At 58.0% G+C, this 20,938-nt stretch overlaps 1 protein-coding gene across 2 annotated transcripts in view; it reads left to right on the top strand.

The window, feature by feature from the left end:
• Nucleotides 1-3,732: 3,732 nt before the first annotated feature.
• RASGRF1 (Ras protein specific guanine nucleotide releasing factor 1) overlaps nucleotides 3,733-20,938 on the top strand; it is a 33,227-nt gene continuing 16,021 nt past the window's right edge. For both annotated transcript variants that reach the window (XM_065076863.1, XM_065076862.1), the window contains exons 1-8: nucleotides 3,733-4,234; nucleotides 14,736-14,842; nucleotides 15,631-15,778; nucleotides 18,241-18,333; nucleotides 18,730-18,983; nucleotides 19,330-19,409; nucleotides 19,856-20,049; nucleotides 20,420-20,529. In XM_065076863.1, coding sequence (XP_064932935.1) covers nucleotides 3,959-4,234; nucleotides 14,736-14,842; nucleotides 15,631-15,778; nucleotides 18,241-18,333; nucleotides 18,730-18,983; nucleotides 19,330-19,409; nucleotides 19,856-20,049; nucleotides 20,420-20,529 — 1,262 coding nt within the window. In that variant the 5' untranslated portion in view covers nucleotides 3,733-3,958. The remainder of the gene's footprint in view (nucleotides 4,235-14,735; nucleotides 14,843-15,630; nucleotides 15,779-18,240; nucleotides 18,334-18,729; nucleotides 18,984-19,329; nucleotides 19,410-19,855; nucleotides 20,050-20,419; nucleotides 20,530-20,938) is intronic.

Raw genomic sequence — 20,938 nt, 5'->3', positions numbered from 1 at the left:
GCTTCTTCAAAGTTTCCTGCTGAGCAAATGGAAGAACTTTATTTTTGCTCCAGCCCAGCAGGTTTTTGTCTCTGTGTAGCCCATCCTGGCCGGGGAGCAGCCAAACCCCCCAGGATCCATGACAGCGACCACCTGCTGCAGCAGAGTTGTAAGCATGTATTTAACCTGCTTAGCCAAGGATGGGATTTTCAAGCTTGCTGCTGTGATTTAGGAGCTGAAGCCCATGGACTTGACTTTGAGTACTTTGAGTGCTCAGTACTGACTGTGAGTGTGTGCCCAGCTGTCAGCAGCCTGGAATGATGCTGTGTCCTGGGAAAACAACTTTTAATGACACAAATGTCAGCACCTTCCCTGGTGATGCCTCAGCCCTGTGTTGATGCCTCTGAGCCTGACTGGATAAAAATGCCCATTTTTAGTCCCTATTCCAAGTGAAGGAAAGGAGTGTCTCCTCCCAAGGGATATCACCCCTGTGGGTGCTAAGCCAGCCCTGCAGGGAACGTTTGCGCCCAGGGATGGGGAATGTGTGCGCTGGGGCAGGATGAGCCATCAGGCAGCAGCCTGTGCCCCACTGGAGCTGGTGTGAGAGTGGCAAACGGCTCCTTCCACCCCAGCCTGAAAGAGGAGACTGTGCAGAATGGAGCTGGTGAGGAGGCTGTTGGCGTATAACAGAGCCTGTCGCCGGCTGAGTCAACACACGCCCCGCTCACGCAAGAGGCTGAAGCACGGGCTGAGTGCAGCAAGGGCTGTGCTCGCCACGGCTGATTATTTTATCCTGGAAATCACAGCATGCGTTTCACAGGGAGTCAGTGCACAGCAACCGGCTTCACACCTGCCAGCAGCAGGACAGGGGCATGGGCACATCCCCGTGGTGCTGAAGGAGTGAGCAGGCTGCCTGAGACCTGTCCTGTGCTGCACCGCAGGTCAGGGCTGAAAACCTCAGCCCCCAGCCAACCCCCGCTGCAGTCCGACAGCACCCATACACGGGTGCTGTCACCCGCTGTCCTGTACCTGTCTTGTCACTTGCTCAACAGATGCTCTACCCTGCTCCCCCAGAACCAGTCACTGTGTGTTCAGAGCTGTCAGGAGCGATATGTCCTGCTGGTGGCTGTCCCACTCCTGGAGCTCTCCTGCTGCTGGTTTGTCTCCCTGCTACCCCTGCTGTCCTGCCCGCTGCCCCTGAGCAGCGTTCCTGGTCCCCCAGCTCTCCCTGTGTCCCTGGGTGCTGCTGCAGCAGCTGCTGCTGCTGCTGTGCATGATTCTGCTGGGGCTTGAGCCTCAGCTTTGTGCGGGATGCCCACAGGAACCACTTTGATGTTTATTAAACACTTACATGAAGAGAGAAGAAACCAATGCAATTAAAATAGTTGGAAACTCTGGGAAATGTTAACTCTGGGCAAATTCCCTGTCTCACCGCAGCAGCAGCAGCAGGTCTGGCTCAGCTGAGCGGCAGTGCTTGGGAAAAGGGACAAAGGCTTTGCCTCTACTTTCCCAGAGCAGAAAGGTCACACTGCAAATACCTTAGAATCGAGTGAAGCAAACATCACATATGAAAAATAAACCTCCCTTTGCTTTAGAAATCAGTTTCCCCATTTGCTCGAGCCTTGCAAGCTGTTAGATTATATGGAGGGTAATGGAAAAAATAGCTAAGGGGAGTCCAAGCTAACCCAACACTTATCTGGGGACAAGAGCCCAGCTGCTTCATCTAGAACTGACTCTACCTCATCTAAATGCCACTTGTCCTTGGTGCCAAGTGCTGCTGTCCCCATGGCAGCCTGCTCATACCAGGGGGCAGCGGGGACACCACATCCCCGAGCACCCCATGTCCCCAGGCACGGCCCCACGGCTGACCTGGTGGCTCAGCAGCTCCCAGGGTGTGAAATGGCCTTTCCACTTTTGCCCAGTATGGGAATTATTGGCAGTGCTGGTCTCCAAGTTATTATTTGATCCAGGATTTTGAAGGCTTTCTCAGTGGATGTCTCTGCATCATCTCACGTGCAGCATGTCCTGCCTGTCCCTGCCCTCGAGCTGGCAGCACTGCCCCGAGCTCACCGCCCCATGAGGAGCTACCAAAGGCTCAGCTCATGGCCACGGCCATTGCTGCCCACCTGGCTCTGGCTCATCCACAGAGACACAGAGGGAACAGAGGAGGAGCAGGACCTGTGCCGGTGGGGAGAGTCCTGGAGTCACAGACCTGCTCACAATCAGGGCGGCAGCGGCGTGTTCGGCCGGGAGGGCAGCAGCCCGTCTGCCAGCGGGAGGAACAGGTGGGCACAGGGTGCTGGGGGCAGTGTGCGGTCCTGCTTCCCCTTCACAGCTGGGGCTGCTCCGTCCCCGAATCAGCACCCAGCACGTGCTCAGATCGTGTCCCTTGAGTTTACGTCCTGCTAAGCAGCTCCACCCTGGCAATGCCAACACCCTTCCCAATTTCAGCCTGTTCCCTCCTGTTGCCATGGCAACCTGTGACCTCGCTGAATTCCTTGGAGAGCTGCCAGCATTTTCAGCGGAAACAAAGGTAATTAACACGGTTTTCCTGATGCCCACCCTGTCTGCAGGGCCTTGGTCACACTTGGGGCTGGGTCCTGTGGCACCGTGGGATGGCAGCTGCCCATGGGCAGTGGGGTTGTGTGCCACCTTGCAGCCACCCCAGCTCTCACATGTGCCCATCCCCGTGGTGTCTGACTGACCCAGCGCTCATGGCTGGATCCTCTTCTCTCCCACGTGGGATATCTGGGAGCAGCTGTGGTTCCCAGGGTGCCCTAATGAGAGGCGGGGGTAGGAAGGGAGAGGCCGGTGTCAGGGGTCCCGATGCTGCTGCACACAGAGGAGCCACCCAGCCCAAGGGACTGCAGCAGGAGGGATTGCAGGGATGGGATCAGCTCTGCATGGCTGGGTTGGGAGGTACAGGCTGTGTGTGGGACCTGCCACTGGGAAGGCCACAAGTGGGGATGTCCCATGGTCAGCAACACATGCAGGGCTGAACATGGGGTGCTCCCCTGGGATGGTGGGGGAGCTGGTACCTGAGGCTGGAGTGCCCAGGGCAGGTGCCCAGCTGAGGACACCCTCCCACCAAGCTAGTGTAGGTTGGGGGTCCTGCTCAGTCTGGGGCTCATGGCAAACCAGGGTTTGTGCCAGCTCAGGGTTGATCTCAGATTTGGGACCCCCACTTGGCCTGGGAGGTCCTCCCTCACCCAGGCGTCCCTGTCTGCACAGACTACTTCTCTGCCTGGGGGTCTTATTTGTCCCAAGGTTCTTCCTGGCCTGAGGGTCCCTTTTGGCCTAGGGCCCCATTTCACACAGGGCTCCCATCTGGTCTGGAGGTCTCTCTCAGCCTGGGGCTCCAGCTGTGGCTGCAGGTCCCATGTGCCCGGTGGTTCTTCCTGGCCGGAGGTTCCAGCTGCATGCAGGGGCCCATGTGCCCGGGGGTCCCTACCGGCCCAGGGCTCTGGCTGTGCGCAGGGGTCCGTGCCGGCCCGGGGGTCCCGGTGCCCGGGGGTCCGGCGCGGTGCGGGGCAGCGGCCGCGCTGGTGGCGGGGGCGGGCGGGGGCACCGGCGTCCCGCGGCCTGGGGGGCGGCCCCGGGGAGCACGGCGCGGCGCGGCCGCCCCCGCAGCCGGCGGCGGGGCAGGGCCAACCCCGCGCGGATCGGCTCGGCACGGCTCGGGGCTGACGGGCTCCCGGTGCCGCCGCCGGCTCCGGCATCACATGACTCGCCCGTCCGCGGGAGACGCGGCTCCGGGACGAGGCGCTCCCCCGGCAGAGCCGCCGCCGCCGCGGGAGGCGAGCGCTGCGCGGGCAGAGCGGCGGGGCTCGGCCGCGCCATGAGCCGCCGCGGCGGCCGCCGGCTCTCCGGGGGCAGCGGGCGCCGCTGATGCGGGCGCGGGGGCTGCGGCTGCTCGCCAGGGACCCGCCCGCCGGTCACCCGGCGGGGACCATGTGAGGAGCTGGCGGTGCCCACCAAGATGCAGAAGGGGATGCGGCTCAATGACGGGCACGTCACCTACCTGGGGCTGCTGGCGAAGAAGGACGGCGCCAGGAAGGGCTACCTGAGCAAGCGGAGCTCCGACAACACAAAATGGCACACCAAGTGGTTCGCGCTGCTGCAGAACATGCTCTTCTACTTCGAGACCGACTCCAGCTCCCGGCCCTCGGGGCTCTACTTGCTCGAGGGCTGCGTCTGCGACCGGGCGCCCTCCCCCAAGCCCTCCCTCTCGGCCAAGGACTCCCTGGAGAAGCAGGTGGGTGCGACGGGGACCCGGGGCCGTCGCCCCCCCGCACCGGTCGCTGTCGGTGGGGGTTGATGCCCCGGGGCCGCCTCTGTCCCCGCGGGGATCCCAGACCCGGTCCCGTCGCCGCACGCAGCCCTGTTCCCCGGGGCTCCCGCCGCGGAGCGGACCTGCCCTGCACCCGAGACCTGCCCCACGCGTGACCGGGGCACGGGATGAGGCAGCCAGTGCCAGGGGAGGGGGGTGCTCTCCGGGGCTGCAGTGCCGGTGCCTCGGCCGCGCTGCCAGCGCACCCCGGGGCAGCGGGTGAGTTCATTATGGGGGTGTCGGGCTCTGCGGGGAGCTCCCCCCCACACACACTTCGCGACTAATTAGCCGGCGGTAATTAACGGCGGGGCTGCGGCGTGGGGCGCCCCCCGGCGGCCGCGGGCCGCGCTTTGCGCATCGGAGCCCCGCGCCCCACGCGTGTCTGCGGCGCGGCCCCGCCGGCCCGTCCTCGCGCCCCCCAGCGAAGGTTTGGGACTGTGGCCCCGGGAGGGTGTGGGAGAAGCGGGGCTCCCATGGGGCTGCTCCATATGCGTTGCCACTCGGCCGTTCGCCTCTGGTATTTCCCAGCTCCACGCAGCCCCCGTGTGCACCCCTGGGGTTCGCCAGGGCGCTGCGGGGCAAACCCGGCCAGCCCGCGTGATGTGTGCACGGTGCCCAGCGCGGGGAGGCACAGGGCCTTGTTTTCACACAGATTTCACCCCGTTCCTGCTCCCTACACATGCGGTTTGCGTTCCTGTCTCAGCCTTGGCTGGGAACGCTGCACATCCCTCCCCAGGTGGGGAGAAGAGGAGCCGGGGCCCCCCCACGGCACGTGCAGGGCTGGGACGTGTCTGCAGCACTCCTTGCCAGATGCTAATGTCTGCGGGTGGAACAGCGCTGGAACAGCAAAGCCCTCGTGAGACCCTGGGAGAACCCCGGTTTCCCCCAGCAGCACTGGGGACCCGGCTGCAGGGATGGCAGCCCTCAGAGTACCCGGGAAGGTTTGCTCTCCCTGGCTGCACCTTGCCCAGGTCGCAGGGTGGCACTGAGCAGCACGATGTGCAATGTTGGCAACCTCTGGCTTGTTTGTCTGGTGTAATTTGCTGGAGCTCGGGAAGCCTGATAGGGAGGAAGGACTGGGGGTGCAAATCCCCATCCGTTGCTGCCGTAGCTTCCAAAATCACCTCCAGTCTCATGAATGGGGAGAGCAGCCTGTTGCGGCGGTATTCGCCCCTTGACAGCTGTATGTGGAGCGCAGCCACACACTCGTGGGGCGCCCATGTCGCAGAGGGCACCAGGAAGCCCCTGGCAGGCGGGAGCAGGGGCGGTTTTCCCAGTGCAGGTGGTCCTGGCTGGTGCTTTCTGAAGCCACTCTTCGATTTGGGTCCAGCTCTGCAGGTCTTGCATAATTTCAGGCTGAGCAGGCTCTGGGGAGGTGGTGGTGAGCAGTGCTGGCAGACTGCAGGACGGGACCCGCTGGGGCATGGGGCAGTGGGAGGGCAGTGAGCCCTTTCATTGCCTCTTGCTCATCCTGGCACACTCAGCACCCCAAAAAGCCCTGCCATGAGAGCAAGGTAGTGCAGCACCCCTGCTCTGTGGCATGTCTCCTTGCTCCTGGCAGGGATCATGGGAATATTTCTCTGTTTGGATCAAAATACCATTTTTTTGCAACAGCTGAGGCTCCTTGCAGCCCTGGCTCTGGCACTGGAGCAGCCCCCTGTGTGTGGCAGGGTCAGCTGTGGCAGCAAGGAAGGGGCTGTGTCTGTGGGGGGGTCACGCTTCTGTCCTGTTTTGTCAGCTGTGGCCTTTTGGGTAGCAGCCTGATAAATATCATTGCTCGTTTCTGGTTTGGCTTAAAGCAGGTTTGCTAGCCAGGCCATGGCTTGCTCACCATGTTCTGACTTCTCGTGTTTGTGCAGGAGGGATTTTTCAGCAGATAAACGTTAAGTGGAGGATGTCACAGCCCCTCTCTGTTTCCAAATGCACCTGGAAGATTTACCCTCTGTAAATGAGAGACTGCTGTCATGGCGCAGTGAGATCCTGCCACACTAAATATTTACCAGGCCGATGATCTGCGCCGACTTACCAAGGTTTAGTGTCTGGCTCATAATTTTGTATAATTCACTAGGACAAATTCAAATGAAAGCGCTCAAGCGCTTGGATGCCCACTGCTTTGCAAACTGATTAATGGCACGCCAGATGAGATAAGCAGCAGAATATTGATGGTGCAGACCCGCAGCGGAGTCTGTGCGGGACGCCGAATGGCAGCAAAGCTGGCGGGTCCCTGCGAGGAAGGTGTCAGGTTCTGCAAACCAGACACAGCCTTTTCTTCAGCTCAGCCCGTACTGAGCTGTGCTCAGTATCACCAAACCGTCTTTTGAAAGGAGGGTGCCAAGGAAATTTCTAGCATTGTCTGTGATCATCATTAATTGTTTTCTGAGGGCATTTATGTCCCCGAGTAAAGCCTGAGAGGTTTCAAATTCTCCACAACAGAGAAATTTTAAAAGGTGGGTCTTTTTTTTTTTTTTTTTTCCTGCTAGGAAAGCAGTGTATTTTTAGCATACAGCACATGTGAGAATAAAGCAGCAAGGTTTTTGGAAAAACTGAAACGTCCAAGAGGGGATTTGGACACCTCCAGAAACTTTTTGTTTTTGTTAAGTTTTCTGCAAATGAGCTTTTCTTCAAACCAGCTTGATTTGGAAGATATTTGATTGTTGAGTGGACTTCAGGCCGTGGCCTGGGGGAAGGGACTGCGGGGTTCCCTGTGCTGCCCCGCTTGGGTGGGAGGTTGGGGTTTGGCTGCTCGGCGTGGGGGTGAACCCCCCTTTTGTTCTGCCTTGGCTGCAGTGCTGTGCTTTCCCCAGCCCCCGAGGGTGGGGGTGCTGGGAGGCGCTTTCAGACATCTCCTGTCTCTGGGGGGGGGAACGCAGGGGTTCTGCTGGGACTGCATGGGGGGTGCAGCCAAAGGGGGGCCCCGGCAGAGGAGCCGAGCAGGCGTAGGGGTGCGGGCTGACATGTCCGTGTGCTCCGTAGCGGGAGGGCCCTGGCGTGGGGTGAGGGCTCTGCATGGTGCGGGAACCAGGCAGCAGGATTCCAGCTGGGTTTGCTCCATGGATCCAGCCTTCAGTTGGATTTGCAGACCTATACCCCGGTGCCATGAGTTATTCTCAACCAGCCACCCTCTGTGCCTCAGACAAGAGCCAACGTGGTGCTCAGTCAAGTGGTAGCACTGTGCAAAACCCTTGATGTGAGACTCAGCAGCTTCTGAAGCTCCGAGTTGTTTTTTCCCACAAAGCCTGGGCTACTCTAGTGAACACGCAGCCTGTGACAGGAGACTTTCTTCCCCACCTCTGAAGCATTTGCCAGGGGTGGGTGTAAAATTTGTCGTCTGTGGTGCTTTTGAGGGGCACTGAAACACTTTGTACCGTACTGCAAAGCTGAGGGCGAGCAGTCAGCAGGTGGACGTGCATGGTCATAGTCTCCCCGTGGGATGGGAGAAGGTTTGTGGAAATGGTTCCCACTGGCATGCTGGGGAAGGAGTTTGTCTGGAGCGTGTCCAGCCCCGGTCCTGCACATTGCCCTGCACAGCTGGGGAGGGAATGAAGGAACCACAGCCCTTTTCAGCACCAGCAGCACAAAGAGAAGTGAGTTCTGAGCAGAGACAGAGCGTGGTCACCGAGGGCACCCTGTCCAGTGACACCAGTCCCTGAGGCACTGGGAGAGCTGGAGGGAAGTGGAGCTGAGGGCTGGAGCACAAGTGTGGTGGGAACGGCTGAGGGAGAACAGGAGCTGAGGGGAGACCTTCTGATCTCTGAACTGCCTGAAAGGAGCTTGGAGCCGGGGGGGTCAGGCTCTGCTCGCCAGGAACAAGTGCTAGGACCAGAAGAAACGGCCTCAAGTTGTGCCAGGGGAGGTTGAGGTTGGATCTTGGGAACAATTTCTTCCCCAAAGGGCTGTGGGGCATTGGAACAGGCTGCCCAGGGCAGTGGTGGAGTCACCATCCCTGGAGGGGTTGAACAGACGGAGATGAGGTTCTCAGGGACATGGGGCAGTGCCTAGGGTGGGAGAACGGTTGGACTCCATGATCTTGAGGCTCTTTTCCAATGAAAGTGATTCCATGATTCTGTGCTTGGGTTCCTCGGGGACACCTGTCCTCACGGGGTGCTGGGTGTCCACAGCAGCCCCAGCCAGCCCACCTCCACTCCAGGGATGTGGGGCAGGGGATGCGGATGCCCCTGTGTGGGGTGTGGGGCAGGAGATGCGGATGCTTCTGTGCGGGGTGTGGGGCAGGGGATGCGGATGCTTCTGTGCGGGGTGTGGGGCAGGGGATGCGGATGCCCCTGTGTGGGGTGTGGGGCAGGAGATGCGGATGCCCCTGTGTGGGGTGTGGGGCAGGGGATGCGGATGCTTCTGTGCGGGGTGTGGGGCAGGGGATGCGGATGCTCCTGTGCGGGGTGTGGGGCAGGGGATGCGGATGCTCCTGTGCGGGGTGTGTGGCAGGGGATGCGGATGCTCCTGTGCGGGGTGTGGGGCAGGGGATGCGGATGCCTCTGTGTGGGGTGTGGGGCAGGGGATGCGGATGCTTCTGTGCGGGGTGTGGGGAGGCTGCCACCTGGCAGAGCCCAGCACGGGGGCAGGGACACAAATCAGCAGGTCCAGGTTGGTCTGACTGGACTGCCTGGAGCAGCCCCATGCCCAGGGCCATACCACGTTAGCCATGCCCCCAGATGGGTCTGTGCCAAACCTGCTTTGCACAGGCGGGTAACGCGACTCTTGTTTTCTAGAAAAGTCTGTTTATTCTTCGGGGTGTCAGCCCAAGCATACTGCTGCCTGATTGCCATCTCTGATTATTCACAGGATGCTCATTGAAAGGGCAGGATAATGTGGTATGATGTGTGAGTGATGTCGATGCAGTGGTTCTGCTAGGCACAGGACACCGTGCCTCTGTGGGAACTGCCTTTGTCGTGGGGGAAAAACTATTCCCTGCATTTGGCCTATAAATCCAGATAAGGCAATCTGGGGACAACGTGGCTTTATTACCAATGTTCTGCGGACACAGGAGCTGAAGTCGCGGCAGGAATTGTTCCCCAGCAGCAGCTCCCTCTGGGCAGCGGGAATCCTGCCGGAGAAGCTGTCGGGTGTTGGATGGTTGAAAAAAGTGGGTTTGTGCATCTAAACTCTGAGCTGGAATAGTAAAATAGTTATTGGAATATTTTGCTTGCCAAAGGGCAGGCCTCAGCAGAGGTTGGTTTCTGATGAAGCAAAAAGGCCAAGAGCATTTTCACCTGTGAGACAAAAAATCTGAAAAATAGTATTAAAAATTTTAAAAAAACATTTTTCAATTATATTTTTTTTAATGTGTGGACCAGTTCTGATTAAGAGATCTCTTGACTTAAGCTGTTTGACTCTTCCCATCAGCTTAATTTGCCTTGATTTGCTCACATGGGTCTTTGCCATGACAGCTGGCCTGTTGTCCTGTTGGATTTTTATGAACTTGAAATGGAAACTTTTTTCCTAAACTCAGGTACTTTTAGCCAGGCTTTCGGCACTGGGCTGAACGCAGCAGTAACTCAAGCCAGCAGCATAGAAACCTACATGTATTTACATGCAATCTGATTTTTTTTAATATAAATCAAAATTTGTGAGCCTAAACCTGAACTACTCATAAATTTGAAGATTATCCTGCTGGGGTTTTTTGTGTTTTAAATGTGATGCCAGTCCATCCCCTTTATTCACGCATTCTTGTCAATGAAATCTGTTAAAGAAGCAATAGGAGACACGACAGAAACCTTCCCCCAGCAGCCTCAGGTACATTTATTCAGCTGCGCATATACAGTTTTGCAAGATTTCTTGCAAATACGAAGGTGCAGAGTCATCACAGTGATATTCATATGTAAAATCTGGCTGAGGTATGAATGTCCAGTATACCCAGGGTTAGGATAATGCTGGTTTCTTTATTAATTACTGCACAGAGCTATGTATTTCCAAGCAGGGGGAGCTGTTCGTGGTGTATATACCATGGAGCCTGTGTGGTACAGGCGATACCTGTGTGGTGCTGGCGTTGCCTGTGTGCCCATCTGCCAGCATCACTGCATAACGTGCCAGAGAGGGGAAAACTTGATTTAAAAAAAATTTTACAAGTATTTCTGCCCAAGACTTGGGGTGGGATTCTCATGGGGTGCAGCATCCTGCTGCAGTGAGTCCCCAGCTCAGCTGGTGCTCTGCTCTAGTGCCCATGCATGAGCATCATTATGGTCCATCCTGAAGCAGAGGACACAGATTTCTGCTTCTGGGTTTTTTTTTCTTGTTGCAGGAAGCACAAGAGCTGCCCGGCCACCCATCTCCTGCGTCCCACTCCCAGGTCTGTCTTCCCAGCGCACACGCTATGTAGGTCAGGGAAGTTAAAAGCTGCCAGTGCTGGCTGTGGATTTTTCGACTCATCCATCCAGAGGAGGAAAATTCTCCTCTCTTGCCCTTTCTGTCAGCTGCAATAACCGTCAGCTTTGTGAGCAGGCGGCTGTGTACCTATCTGCCATGGGCAGAGGGAGGGGACGCGTATCTCCGGCGCGGCGGGGAGCGTCCCCATTGCAGGGGGACGGCGGGGGACATCTGCTGCGGGGCAGAGAGGCCCCTGTGACAGCACAACAGAATGGCTTTGTGTGGGAAAGGGTGACGATCACCTCTCCTGTGTGGGTAGCATTGCTGGGGATGTCTCTGTCTCAGTCCCCCCAGTCTCACTGGGCACTGTCACCACCTTGGTCACAGCATCCAGAGTGGTCTGGTGTGGTGCTCTGGCTGAAAAACACCCTGCTCCAGATTTTAAAGAATTCTGGAATCAGTTGATTGTCTATTTTGGAAATAATGCATCATTTTAAAGCTTATTGGAATGTATTTATTGTTTACTTAACAGAAGGCAAAAAGTAAAACCCCTCAAGATCAGCACAGGGCATCAAATGGACACAGGAGCAGGTGAAGCGCATCTTAGGCTGCACAGGGACCCTCGGCTGGGCTGCCCATGCAGGAGGTTTTGCTTCCCCGGCGCTGGGCAGGAGGGCAGAGCCAGCACTGTGCTGGGCATCACACCCTCAGGGACACTTCTGGGAGACAGTCCCTGCACATTAATCACTTGGGTTGTCTCCTTCACTAATTCAAAGCCAGTTTTTGAGGTTCTGGAAGCAGAAATAGCTCCCGAGTGGTGTTTTGCTGTTGTACTCTCAGTCAATATAGCCAGGCTGGTGCTGGGGATTTTTTGCAGAAAAAGCAACAGTGTGAGTGGAGTTTGAGGTGTGGGCTCAGGGGCCGGGGCTGCAGTGGGGGCCAGGCCAGGTCCCTCCCAGCTGGGCCACCCTGAGCAGAGCCCCAGACACGTGCTGCCTGGGGTACCCTGGGAGCAGCTGCTGGAATGGGCTGGAGCTGCCGGTGGGCACTGGCCCGGCAAGAGCTGGGTGGTGGTCACGGTGCTGTGGCTGGTCCTGGGTGGGTGTTTGAGCCTTTCCCTTTGGGACCTGAGATGCTCCTGTGTTGTTCTTTCAGGCGGAACCGCTGTGTTCACCTGAGGTTTGCTGAAATAAAACCCTCACAGCACCGGGGTCTGTGGGTCTGTGCATCCTGCAGCACTGGTGGCTGCGCACCCCACAGCGCGTGCTCAGGTGGCACTGGGAAAATGGGGGAGGCTGGAAAATGCTCTGTAACAAGGGACGTCAGGAATCACATCTGCTGAGTGTGCCAGGAGCAGAGTGAGAGGTGGTGTGAGCCCGGGGTGCCACTGAGCTTTTCAAATGAGCAGAGATGGGCAGAAAAGCAGCAAACTGAAGCTGTGGGTGCTTTGTGCTCTGCACCAGGCAGGGCTGGCCCAGCAGCTCCAGCTGCCCTGGAGAAGCTGCTCTGGGGCAGGGTCTGATCCTGCTGCTCTCCATGCTCTGCCTGGTGCCATTGAGCAGGGGGTCCCGGTGCTGGTGAGTGGGGGGTCCCGGTGAGCGGGGGTCCCGGGTCTGTCCCTGCCCAGCTGGCCTTGCTGCCACTGAGCGTTGGCCCCGACACGGCGAGCGTGGCTGGAAGCGTTCCTGGGCTGTCAGGTTTGATGTGTCACTGCAATGACAGAGAGGGATCATAATTTAGGCGGAGATAAAAGGTGGTGGGAGTTTTATTATTAAAATATAAAATAACTTCCTCCTTTCAAGCGTGCTGCATTTCCTGGGTATTGTGTGGGGATACATCAGAGTGACAGGCAGTGTGCGTGTGTGCTCACAGGAACCGGCTTTAATTGCAGCTGGAGCCGTGGTCAGGACCGAACCGTCCTGCACAGCCCCACAGCAGCTGTGGAGCTGCCCCCGCTGTGGGATGAGGCTTTTGGCCCCACATTGCCTGGCATCACTGCTGACAGTGCTGGAACTGCCGCTGGCAAAACACGCAGGAGTTTCTGGGTTTAGAAGAGATGAGCCAGGAGCCGCCTGACGAAATGTTTTTGGTGCCGGTGTGTTGATGGACCCGGCGGGTGAAGCAGGGGGAACGCAGCCCCTGTGCCAGCCCTGGTCCCTGTCTCAGTCTCTGCCACAGGCTCTGCCACCCCCTGGTTTAAAACCCAGCAGGTCCTGGGGCTGTGTGAGCTGCTGCTTCTGCAGGGCCCTGGGTGGGATTAGGATGCTCTGACCAGGTGTGATGCGGGTCCTACCCATGGGCACAGGGCTCTGGGCATGTATGATCACCCATGGGAGCACAGGGAGGTGCTGCATTGTCACCTGCATCCCCTGAGGGACCTGCAGTGTCTGGGAAGCACAGCCCAGGGTTCACTGTGCCCTCCTGCTGGCCAGGGTCAGTTTGGGGGAGCCACAGAAGCATCTCCCTGTGTTCTTGGTCCTGTGGGGACCTGGCCGAGCACGAGCTGTTGGCATTGGTGGAATGTGCCAGGGTGAATGCATGTGCTGTGGCACATGGTTGTTTGACCCCGCAGCACCAGGAGCTCGTGGGGGCACAGGGGCTGAGATGGGACTTTGCCAGCCCTGGTGTCCTTTGTCTGGGACCCCAGGCTGGGGAGTGAGTGTTTGGCAATGCGCTGGCACGGCTGGTGACATTCCTGAGTCAGTGTGTGAGGGGGAGGGTTTCCAGGCTTGCCAATGTGACAAGCTCTTTTGGATGCTGTTTGCCAGGGAGGGGATGTCAGAGAGAGGGACATAAAGCAGAGCGACATAACTGCAACACGGTTTTGGAGACCAAACATTCCTGCCGAATTTTCTATCTGACATGTCTCATAGCCAATAAAAACCTTCAGGGGTGGGAGGGAAAAGCAAAGAGGATGAGAACCGAAGGGCTGTGGAGCTGCTGCAGCCCCAGATGTGTCCCACAGACAGGCCGGCTGCTCCCTGTCTGCCTGGAGCTCTTCTGAGCCTGGCCACAGCCGGTCGGTCTGAAGGGGAGATGGACGGTGACATGGTTTATCACGGGGAAGGCTCCCTGAGGAGAAAACTTGTCTGCAGGATCAGCGATAAACATATTTCATTTAAAGGCTCCTGGACAGAAGGAGATGCACCTTCCCAGGGTCACAGAAACAAACTGTTCCCCCAGCCTGCAGCCCCACATCGGGGCAGGTTCCCCTGCACATTCCTGCCTGCCCCGCAGTGCCCTCTGAGTGTTCATGGTGTGCCAGGGTCTGTCCTGGGCAGCAGGGGTGCACACGGGGACCAAGCAGCTGCTGCAGGTTGGGTTTGTTGTTTTGTTGTTGTTTGGGTTTTTTTGTTGCCTTTTTTTCCCCAAGATGCCTATTAGTGCAGATCCCTTGTTAAACCCAAGCAAGGAGCAGAGAGTGTCAGGATGAGCTTTTTCTGGTGGGTTTGGCTCCAGCCCCGCTATTCCGGGCAGTACCCAGCGCTGCAGCGTGGTCTGTGTTTCCTAGGAGACTGCAGGAGCAGCGCAGAGCCAGCCGGCGCGGGCTGTGCCGCACAATTAGCACAAATACTGCAAATGTCAAGGGAGGCTAAATATAGCCCAGCGCCCGGTCCTGCACCCCGCGCCCGGCAGAGCCGCCGCCTCGTGCTGTGGGCACGTGGGGCTGGGGGCTGCCAGGGGCTTCCTTTGGGTGCCAAGGATGGTCGCTGCCCACGCAGGCAGGGATGCAGGCAGCCTAGTGCCAGGTTCAGCTAAATGCCCTTGCTCATCTGTCCCTGTCCCCAGGTGGGAGTTGTCCCCAGGGCCATGGCTGCAGGCTCAGCCTGCAGCCTTCTGAAGTTCGGTGGGTTTGGGTTTATCTTGGTGTTTTCCCCACGGGGTTTCCCCTCGGGCGGTTCTCAGCCTCATCCTCCCCCGCCATGTGGCTGCACGGCCTCCATGGTGAGGAGCAGCTTATCCTGGAGTGCTGAAGGCAGTCGGTTCCTGTCGTGCTCCTGGTGTTTCAAGACTTTTTTTTTAAATGAAGTGACCTGTGGTGGACTGTAAAGTGCTTTTCTAATGGTCCTGTGTGCGGGAGCAGTAACCTCCCCGTTTCTCCCCCCAGCATTACTTCACCATTAACTTCAACCATGAGAACCAGAAGACGCTGGAGCTGAGGACTGAGGATGCCAAGGACTGTGACGAATGGGTGGCAGCCATCGCTCACGCCAGGTATCATCCTCCACCACCGCAGACTGGGGACAGGGGTGTCGGGGGTGAAATTGTGCCCAGGGGCACTGCTGGCAGGTGGAGCAGAGCACCTTTGGTCCCCAACCCCATGTCAGGGACTGTTGTGCAGAGCAGGCGGCTGCATTCAGACACTCCCGGTCCCATACCCATACGCGCCCCACACAGTGCAGCTCCCCGGCAGGCTGGCACTGCCTGTCCTGGCCTGGTGCCAGGTGAATGCCAAATTCTGTGTCGAGTTGAAAGGCCCTCAGGAGGGGTTTCATCTGGAACAGCAGAAGTGGTCAGAAGGAGGTTTCTTCTGCTAATGTTTTCGTGCTGTGCGATGCTTGCCCAGCTTGGGTTTTACCCCAGGCAGTGTGGTCAGGAGCCGGCGTGGCAGAGGAATGTGCCAGGCTGGCAGCGAGGAGGGGCCAGGTGAGTGTCATATGCAGGAGATTAGAGAAATATCATCTGCTGCTGCACCTGAACAAGAGCAGATGTTTGTGAGAGCTGGTGCCACAAGTGTCCTTCTCGTTAAACTTTTTGGGATGTGGTAGTTGAGAGAGCTTTGGCCATGGCTTTTATTTTTTTTAAGTCTCCTACCATTTCCTGAAAATTGGTGTTGTCTCTTCTGTTTGCACCCTCACGGGGAAGCCGAGTCCTCTCCAAACTGCTTGGTTCTGAGCAGCAGCATCCCGACCTGCTGAAGCCATCTACCGTTCCATTCACCCTGTGGGTACCCTGAGCAGGGGGAAGGGGAGGAGGGTGCTCACTGCCCTGTCTGCCCACAGCTACAGGAACCTGGCGACAGAGCATGAGGCACTGATGCAGAAGTACCTCCATCTCCTGCAGATTGTGGAAACAGAGAAGACAGTTGCCAAGCAACTCCGCCAGCAGATTGAGGATGGGGAGATCGAGATCGAGCGCCTGAAGGCCGAGGTGAAGACCCCAGCATCACCCCACGGATGCAGTACTGCTCCCCAGGGCTGTGGGTGGGCAGGCGTCATCGCTGCGCTGGTGGGGACACAGCAGCCAGTGTGTTTGTGTTTGCTTGAATGATATCGGGCTGGCCCACTGTCTTGCAGAGAGGGGTGAGGGCATTGCCTTAGTTGGAGGTTTTCTTGCAGGAGCTGTGCAGTGTATGCAGGGCCCGGGGTGGTCCCCAACCCCAGGACGCTGCCACCATGGGGAAGGGATCACTCTGGCGCTGGGGAATGGGCAGTGAGCCGGTCCCTTGTGTTCAGAAGGTGCTGGGGGACAGATGAAGGCTCCCTGACTTACCATTTCACCTCCTTATTTCCACCCTGCACACTTTGATTAGACCGCTCTGTGTGGTTGGCAGTGCCGTGTGCCGGGCAGTGCAGAGCTGGAGCAGTGACCGACACAGGGACTGGCTGTGGCCTTGGGAGGGGACCGCTGTCAGCTGCAGTGTCCTGACAGCTCCTGTACATTGGGGAATTAATGCGCATGGGGCTATGAACAGAACGGACCCTTCACTGAGACGGGAGCGTCTCTTTGATGAGCACAGTCCAGAAAAACACTGCCCGCAGCTGGTCTCAGAAGCTCTCGCAGCAGTTTGTGGCGTTGGGTTGTAGGAAGGGTGACATGATGCAGGCTACTGCAGACAGCAGCAAAATGGAAAAATGACTCAGCAGTCGGTGCCGAGGGCAGCTGGTGTCCCTGGGGCTCCAGGCTGGGTGCTCCCCGTGCTGCCTGGCTGCCCCCTGTGGGGCTGCACCCGCCCTGGAGATGCTCTCATGGGTCCTGCTGCCCATTGGGCTGAGTTGTCAACCCTGAGTCAGTCAAAATCTCAAAACTGCCATGAAGGAGGCAACTGGGGAGGCAGTGAGGGCAGGAGTGGGTTGGTACATCCTTATGGTGGTCTTTTCTTTCGATTTTGAATTTTTAAGTTAAGAAGTGCAGGTCAGTAGCTAGTCCCTGACCATGGGTCATGGGGCACTGAAAACTGCTCTTGTGGATCTGGGGAGCCCCAAGCCTTTCCCTGGAGTGGTGTCGGTACTGCTGTGTTTGTGCTCTCCGAGAGAATGAAATTGGCCCCAAAGCCTCACTGTCTGCAGCCCTGGCACCCACTTGGTGGGGGTTTCTCCTGGGACCCTGGTTGGGTGCTGGTCAGGAGTCCCCAGCTCCGGTGCAGCCCCCGGGTCAGGGTGAGTACGAGGGACAGGGGAGGCAAGCACGGGGCCATGAGCATCCCCATGAGCTGTGGGCCAGGGGAGGTGGGAGACGTGTTGTGAACCTGCAGTTAGCAGAGGGGTCGGGTTCCAAGATGCCGGGTAGAGCTGCAGCCCATCCCCTCCCCTCCCCTCCCCTGTGCCCGGGTGCATTTGATTTTACTTTGCATTGTTTTGTTGGTTTTTGTTTTGTTGTTGGTTTGGTTTGGTTTTGTTTTGTTCCACATGCTTTGAAGCAGAGATCAAATAATCAGCTCCTGCTTTTAATGTGCAAATTTTACTCAAGCAAACCAAAATAAAACCATGGCACCAGCAAACCCGCTCCGTGGGTCGCAGGCAAGATGCTCCCAGAGCTGGCATGGAGAATAGCCTCAGTGCTCGCAAACATGTAAAACCGAGGGGTGCAGGCAGTGTTTGGTGACTTGAAGCTCCATGGGAAGGTACAGAGAGAGGGAAAAATCTCTACAATATCTTCTAAAATCTGATCCCATGTAACAAAAACCCAACATACGCTGGGCAGGTGCTGCAGTTACTGGTGCCGTCAGCCCCCAGCACCATGGGGAAGCTGCATCTGCAGCTGAAAAAGGTCTTAGCTCCTTTCTCTCCAAAACTTTTTGGACAGTACTCTTTAAAATCACAATTCAAATCACATTTTTCCCAGTTTCAACTTCCTGGATGGTACTTTTGCTGTTTTCCTGCCCTTTCTGTAGCTCCATATGCAGCTGCAGCAGTGTGGAGGGGACACCACAACGAGCAGAGGAGTGATAAAAAGCACAGGCGAGAAACAGCAAAAATTCAGATGCCTGAAACTAACGAGATCTGATCCAATTTGTGCTGGAAAGCTGTGCCTGGTTGAGGGTTTGTCCCTGTCTGCAAGTTTTAGGGTGCAAAGGACTTGAGATTTTTCTGCCATTTTCTATCCAACTTGTTTTTTAACGACTTGAAGGCTTCCTTAGGCAACAGGGATGCAGCTGGGTACCTGGCAGGATTTGCAGGTCCCCGTCTTGTGTTTAGATGCTTGGGAGGCTGGGGAGCCCTGACAGCTCTGCAGCCTTTTTGCATCTGCTTCATTTCCCATCTCCCATTAAGACAGAATCAGCATGTGTCCCTGTGTCTCTGGTTAAGCTGGTGGCACGTGCCATTCCCCGGCAGCAGTGTCTGGGCTGCCGGGATGTGCCGGGGTGGCTGCTCACCACTCTGTGCCCGCAGATTGCCTCCCTGCTCAAGGACCACGAGCGCATCCAGGCCGGGCAGAGCAGCGCGCCCTGCGACGACGACAGCGACATCAAGAAGATCAAGAAGGTAGGTGGTGATGGGGACATAGAGCTGGCACTGGCGGGGACCCAGCACTTGTGCCATGGGAGACATGCTGGGTGCAGGGCTGGCGGAGCCGGGGAAGTACCCGGTGTTGTGGCTGTGCCAGGGGAGGGCTGAGTGAACACAGGATCCTTGCTCCTCACAGGAGTCCTCCACGCATCCCTGTAAAAGGGAACAGAGGACATTGTTGGCGATAAGCAAGTGCATTTCCATGAGTTATTGCTCGTTCCCAGCTGGGGGTGTTCGGAGCAGCCCCAGTATTGGGCACCATCGCACACCCAGCAGGAGCCAGGGAACCCTGGCAGTGCCGTGACCTGGCTCTGTGCCAAGCATGGGCACCGGCCCCACAGCTGTCCCTGACGCTGCCATGGCTCCCGGCAGGTGCAGAGCTTCCTGCGGGGCTGGCTGTGCCGGAGGAAGTGGAAGACCATCATCCAGGACTACATACGGTCCCCGCATGCCGACAGCATGCGCAAGAGGAACCAGGTTGTTTTCAGCATGCTGGAGGCTGAGGCCGAGTATGTCCAGCAGCTCCACATCCTCGTCAACAACTTCCTGCGGCCGCTGCGCATGGCAGCCAGCTCCAAGAAGCCGCCCATCACACACGACGATGTCAGCAGCATCTTCCTCAACAGGCAAGTGCCAGCCCGGGCCCTGGAGCTCTGTGCACCCGGCTGGGCCGCAGCCCGTGGGCAGTGTGGGTGTCTGCTGCCCGCTCTGGGAACGGGTGTGGGGATGTGGGGTGCTGGGGGTCCCTGGGAGCTGACAGCCCGGTCCCCAGAGCCATGGGTGGAGACTCGCTGTCCCCGTGGACACCTGCACAGTGGCTGAGGGCTTGGCAGTGACACAAGGAGATACCGCGGGGGTGGATGATGCTCCAAGGCCTTGGCAGGGCAGGGAGGCAGGCGATGAGATTTGATCTAATCCCTCTATATTTGTCATTTGTTCATCAGTCTTTTCACCCCTTGGTTTATCTTTCAGTGAAACCATCATGTTTTTGCACCAAATCTTTTACCAAGGCCTGAAGGCGAGGATCTCCAGCTGGCCCACGCTGGTGCTGGGTGAGTGCACGATGCCTCCTCGCCACCCGTCCCTCCCGCCCGCTGCGGGAGCAGGTCCGCAGGCGCTTTGCTGACCAGCAGCGGTGGAACCCATCACACAGCTCATCACTTGTGCATGCTGGCTGGGGGGTCGAGGACCTGAGCAAAAGCCAGAGAAACCCAGTTCCTGCGTTGCTGGTTCTGCCAGGCAGTGGGAGGGGAGGGCTGGACCACTCAGGAGAGCTGGTGCTGAGGAGCATCGCTGTGTTGGATGGGACCCTCAGCTGCTCCAAAGGGTGTCTGTGGCACCCAAACTGGGCAGACTGGGGCTTGCACAAACAGGACATGGTCTTGGGCGGGTAGCCTGGGTGGAACCCAGGGAGGAGGAGGGTCCTGAGCCAGGGGGCTGTGCTGGGAGCCCAGGACACAGGCTGGCCCAGCGCACCCACCACACCCCCTGCCCGCAGCTGACCTCTTCGACATCCTGCTGCCCATGCTGAACATCTACCAGGAGTTTGTGCGGAACCACCAGTACAGCCTGCAGATCCTGGCGCACTGCAAGCAGAACCGCGACTTCGACAAGCTGCTCAAGCACTACGAGGCCAAGCCTGACTGCGAGGAGAGGACCCTGGAGACCTTCCTGACATACCCCATGTTCCAGGTGACTGCTGGCACTGGGACCGGCCGTGGGGATGTCACTACAGTGCCGGCGGCAACGGTTGGGCTGAGTAGTGCAAACCGCAGCCCCAAAGTGGCATCAGGTGGGGGGTACAGCCGAGTGCAGATGGGCTGGGGCTGAACCCCGTGGGTCCCACACTGCTCCTGGGACCTGCCCAGGCTGTTGCTGTGTCAACGGTGCTGCAGGAGGACTCTGGGTGAAGCTGCCAGGTTTGCAGTCACCCCGTGCTGCTGAGACATGGGTGGGGCAGAGCCGGGTCCTGGGCAAAACCTCACACTGTTCCCCTCCTCGTTAGGTTTTAGCACAAGGAGCTTTGAGGCTTTTTTAACCTCCCAGATCTGTTGTGCCGCAGATCCCCCGGTACATCCTGACGCTGCACGAGCTCCTGGCTCACACCCCGCACGAGCACGTGGAGAGGAACAGCCTGGATTATGCCAAGTCCAAGCTGGAGGAGCTCTCCAGGTCAGACCCACACTGCCCATCCATGCTGGTCCCTGCGGCCGGGCTGCGGGGACGGGGGCAGCTCTGGTGCCCGCTGGGTTTGAGGTGGTAGGGAGACTCGTGGGACAGGAGCCCGGCTGCTTCTGGCCGTGCACTGTGTTTTCCAGGGCTCCTTAATGACGAAATAGGAGTTTTGGGGGGCTGGGGTGGCTCTGGCTCTGGTCTCCTCAGTCTGGCATGGTGCTGCTAGTGTCCGCAATAAGCACCCTGGTATCGGCTGCAGTTCCTCATTTCCCAACCTTTATCCTGCGCAGGCCATGGACTGAAGCGTTCCCTGTGTCCTGTTGCCAGCAAATTGCGACAGTGCTGAACCCATCGGTGCTGCACCATCCTCGGACGATCTGTACAAAGAGTTTCCATCCCTTTTCCC

The sequence above is a fragment of the Columba livia genome, chromosome 11, assembly GCF_036013475.1.
Source record: "Columba livia isolate bColLiv1 breed racing homer chromosome 11, bColLiv1.pat.W.v2, whole genome shotgun sequence".
Lineage (NCBI taxonomy): Eukaryota > Metazoa > Chordata > Aves > Columbiformes > Columbidae > Columba > Columba livia.
This window is presented reverse-complemented; position numbering and strand designations above follow the sequence as displayed.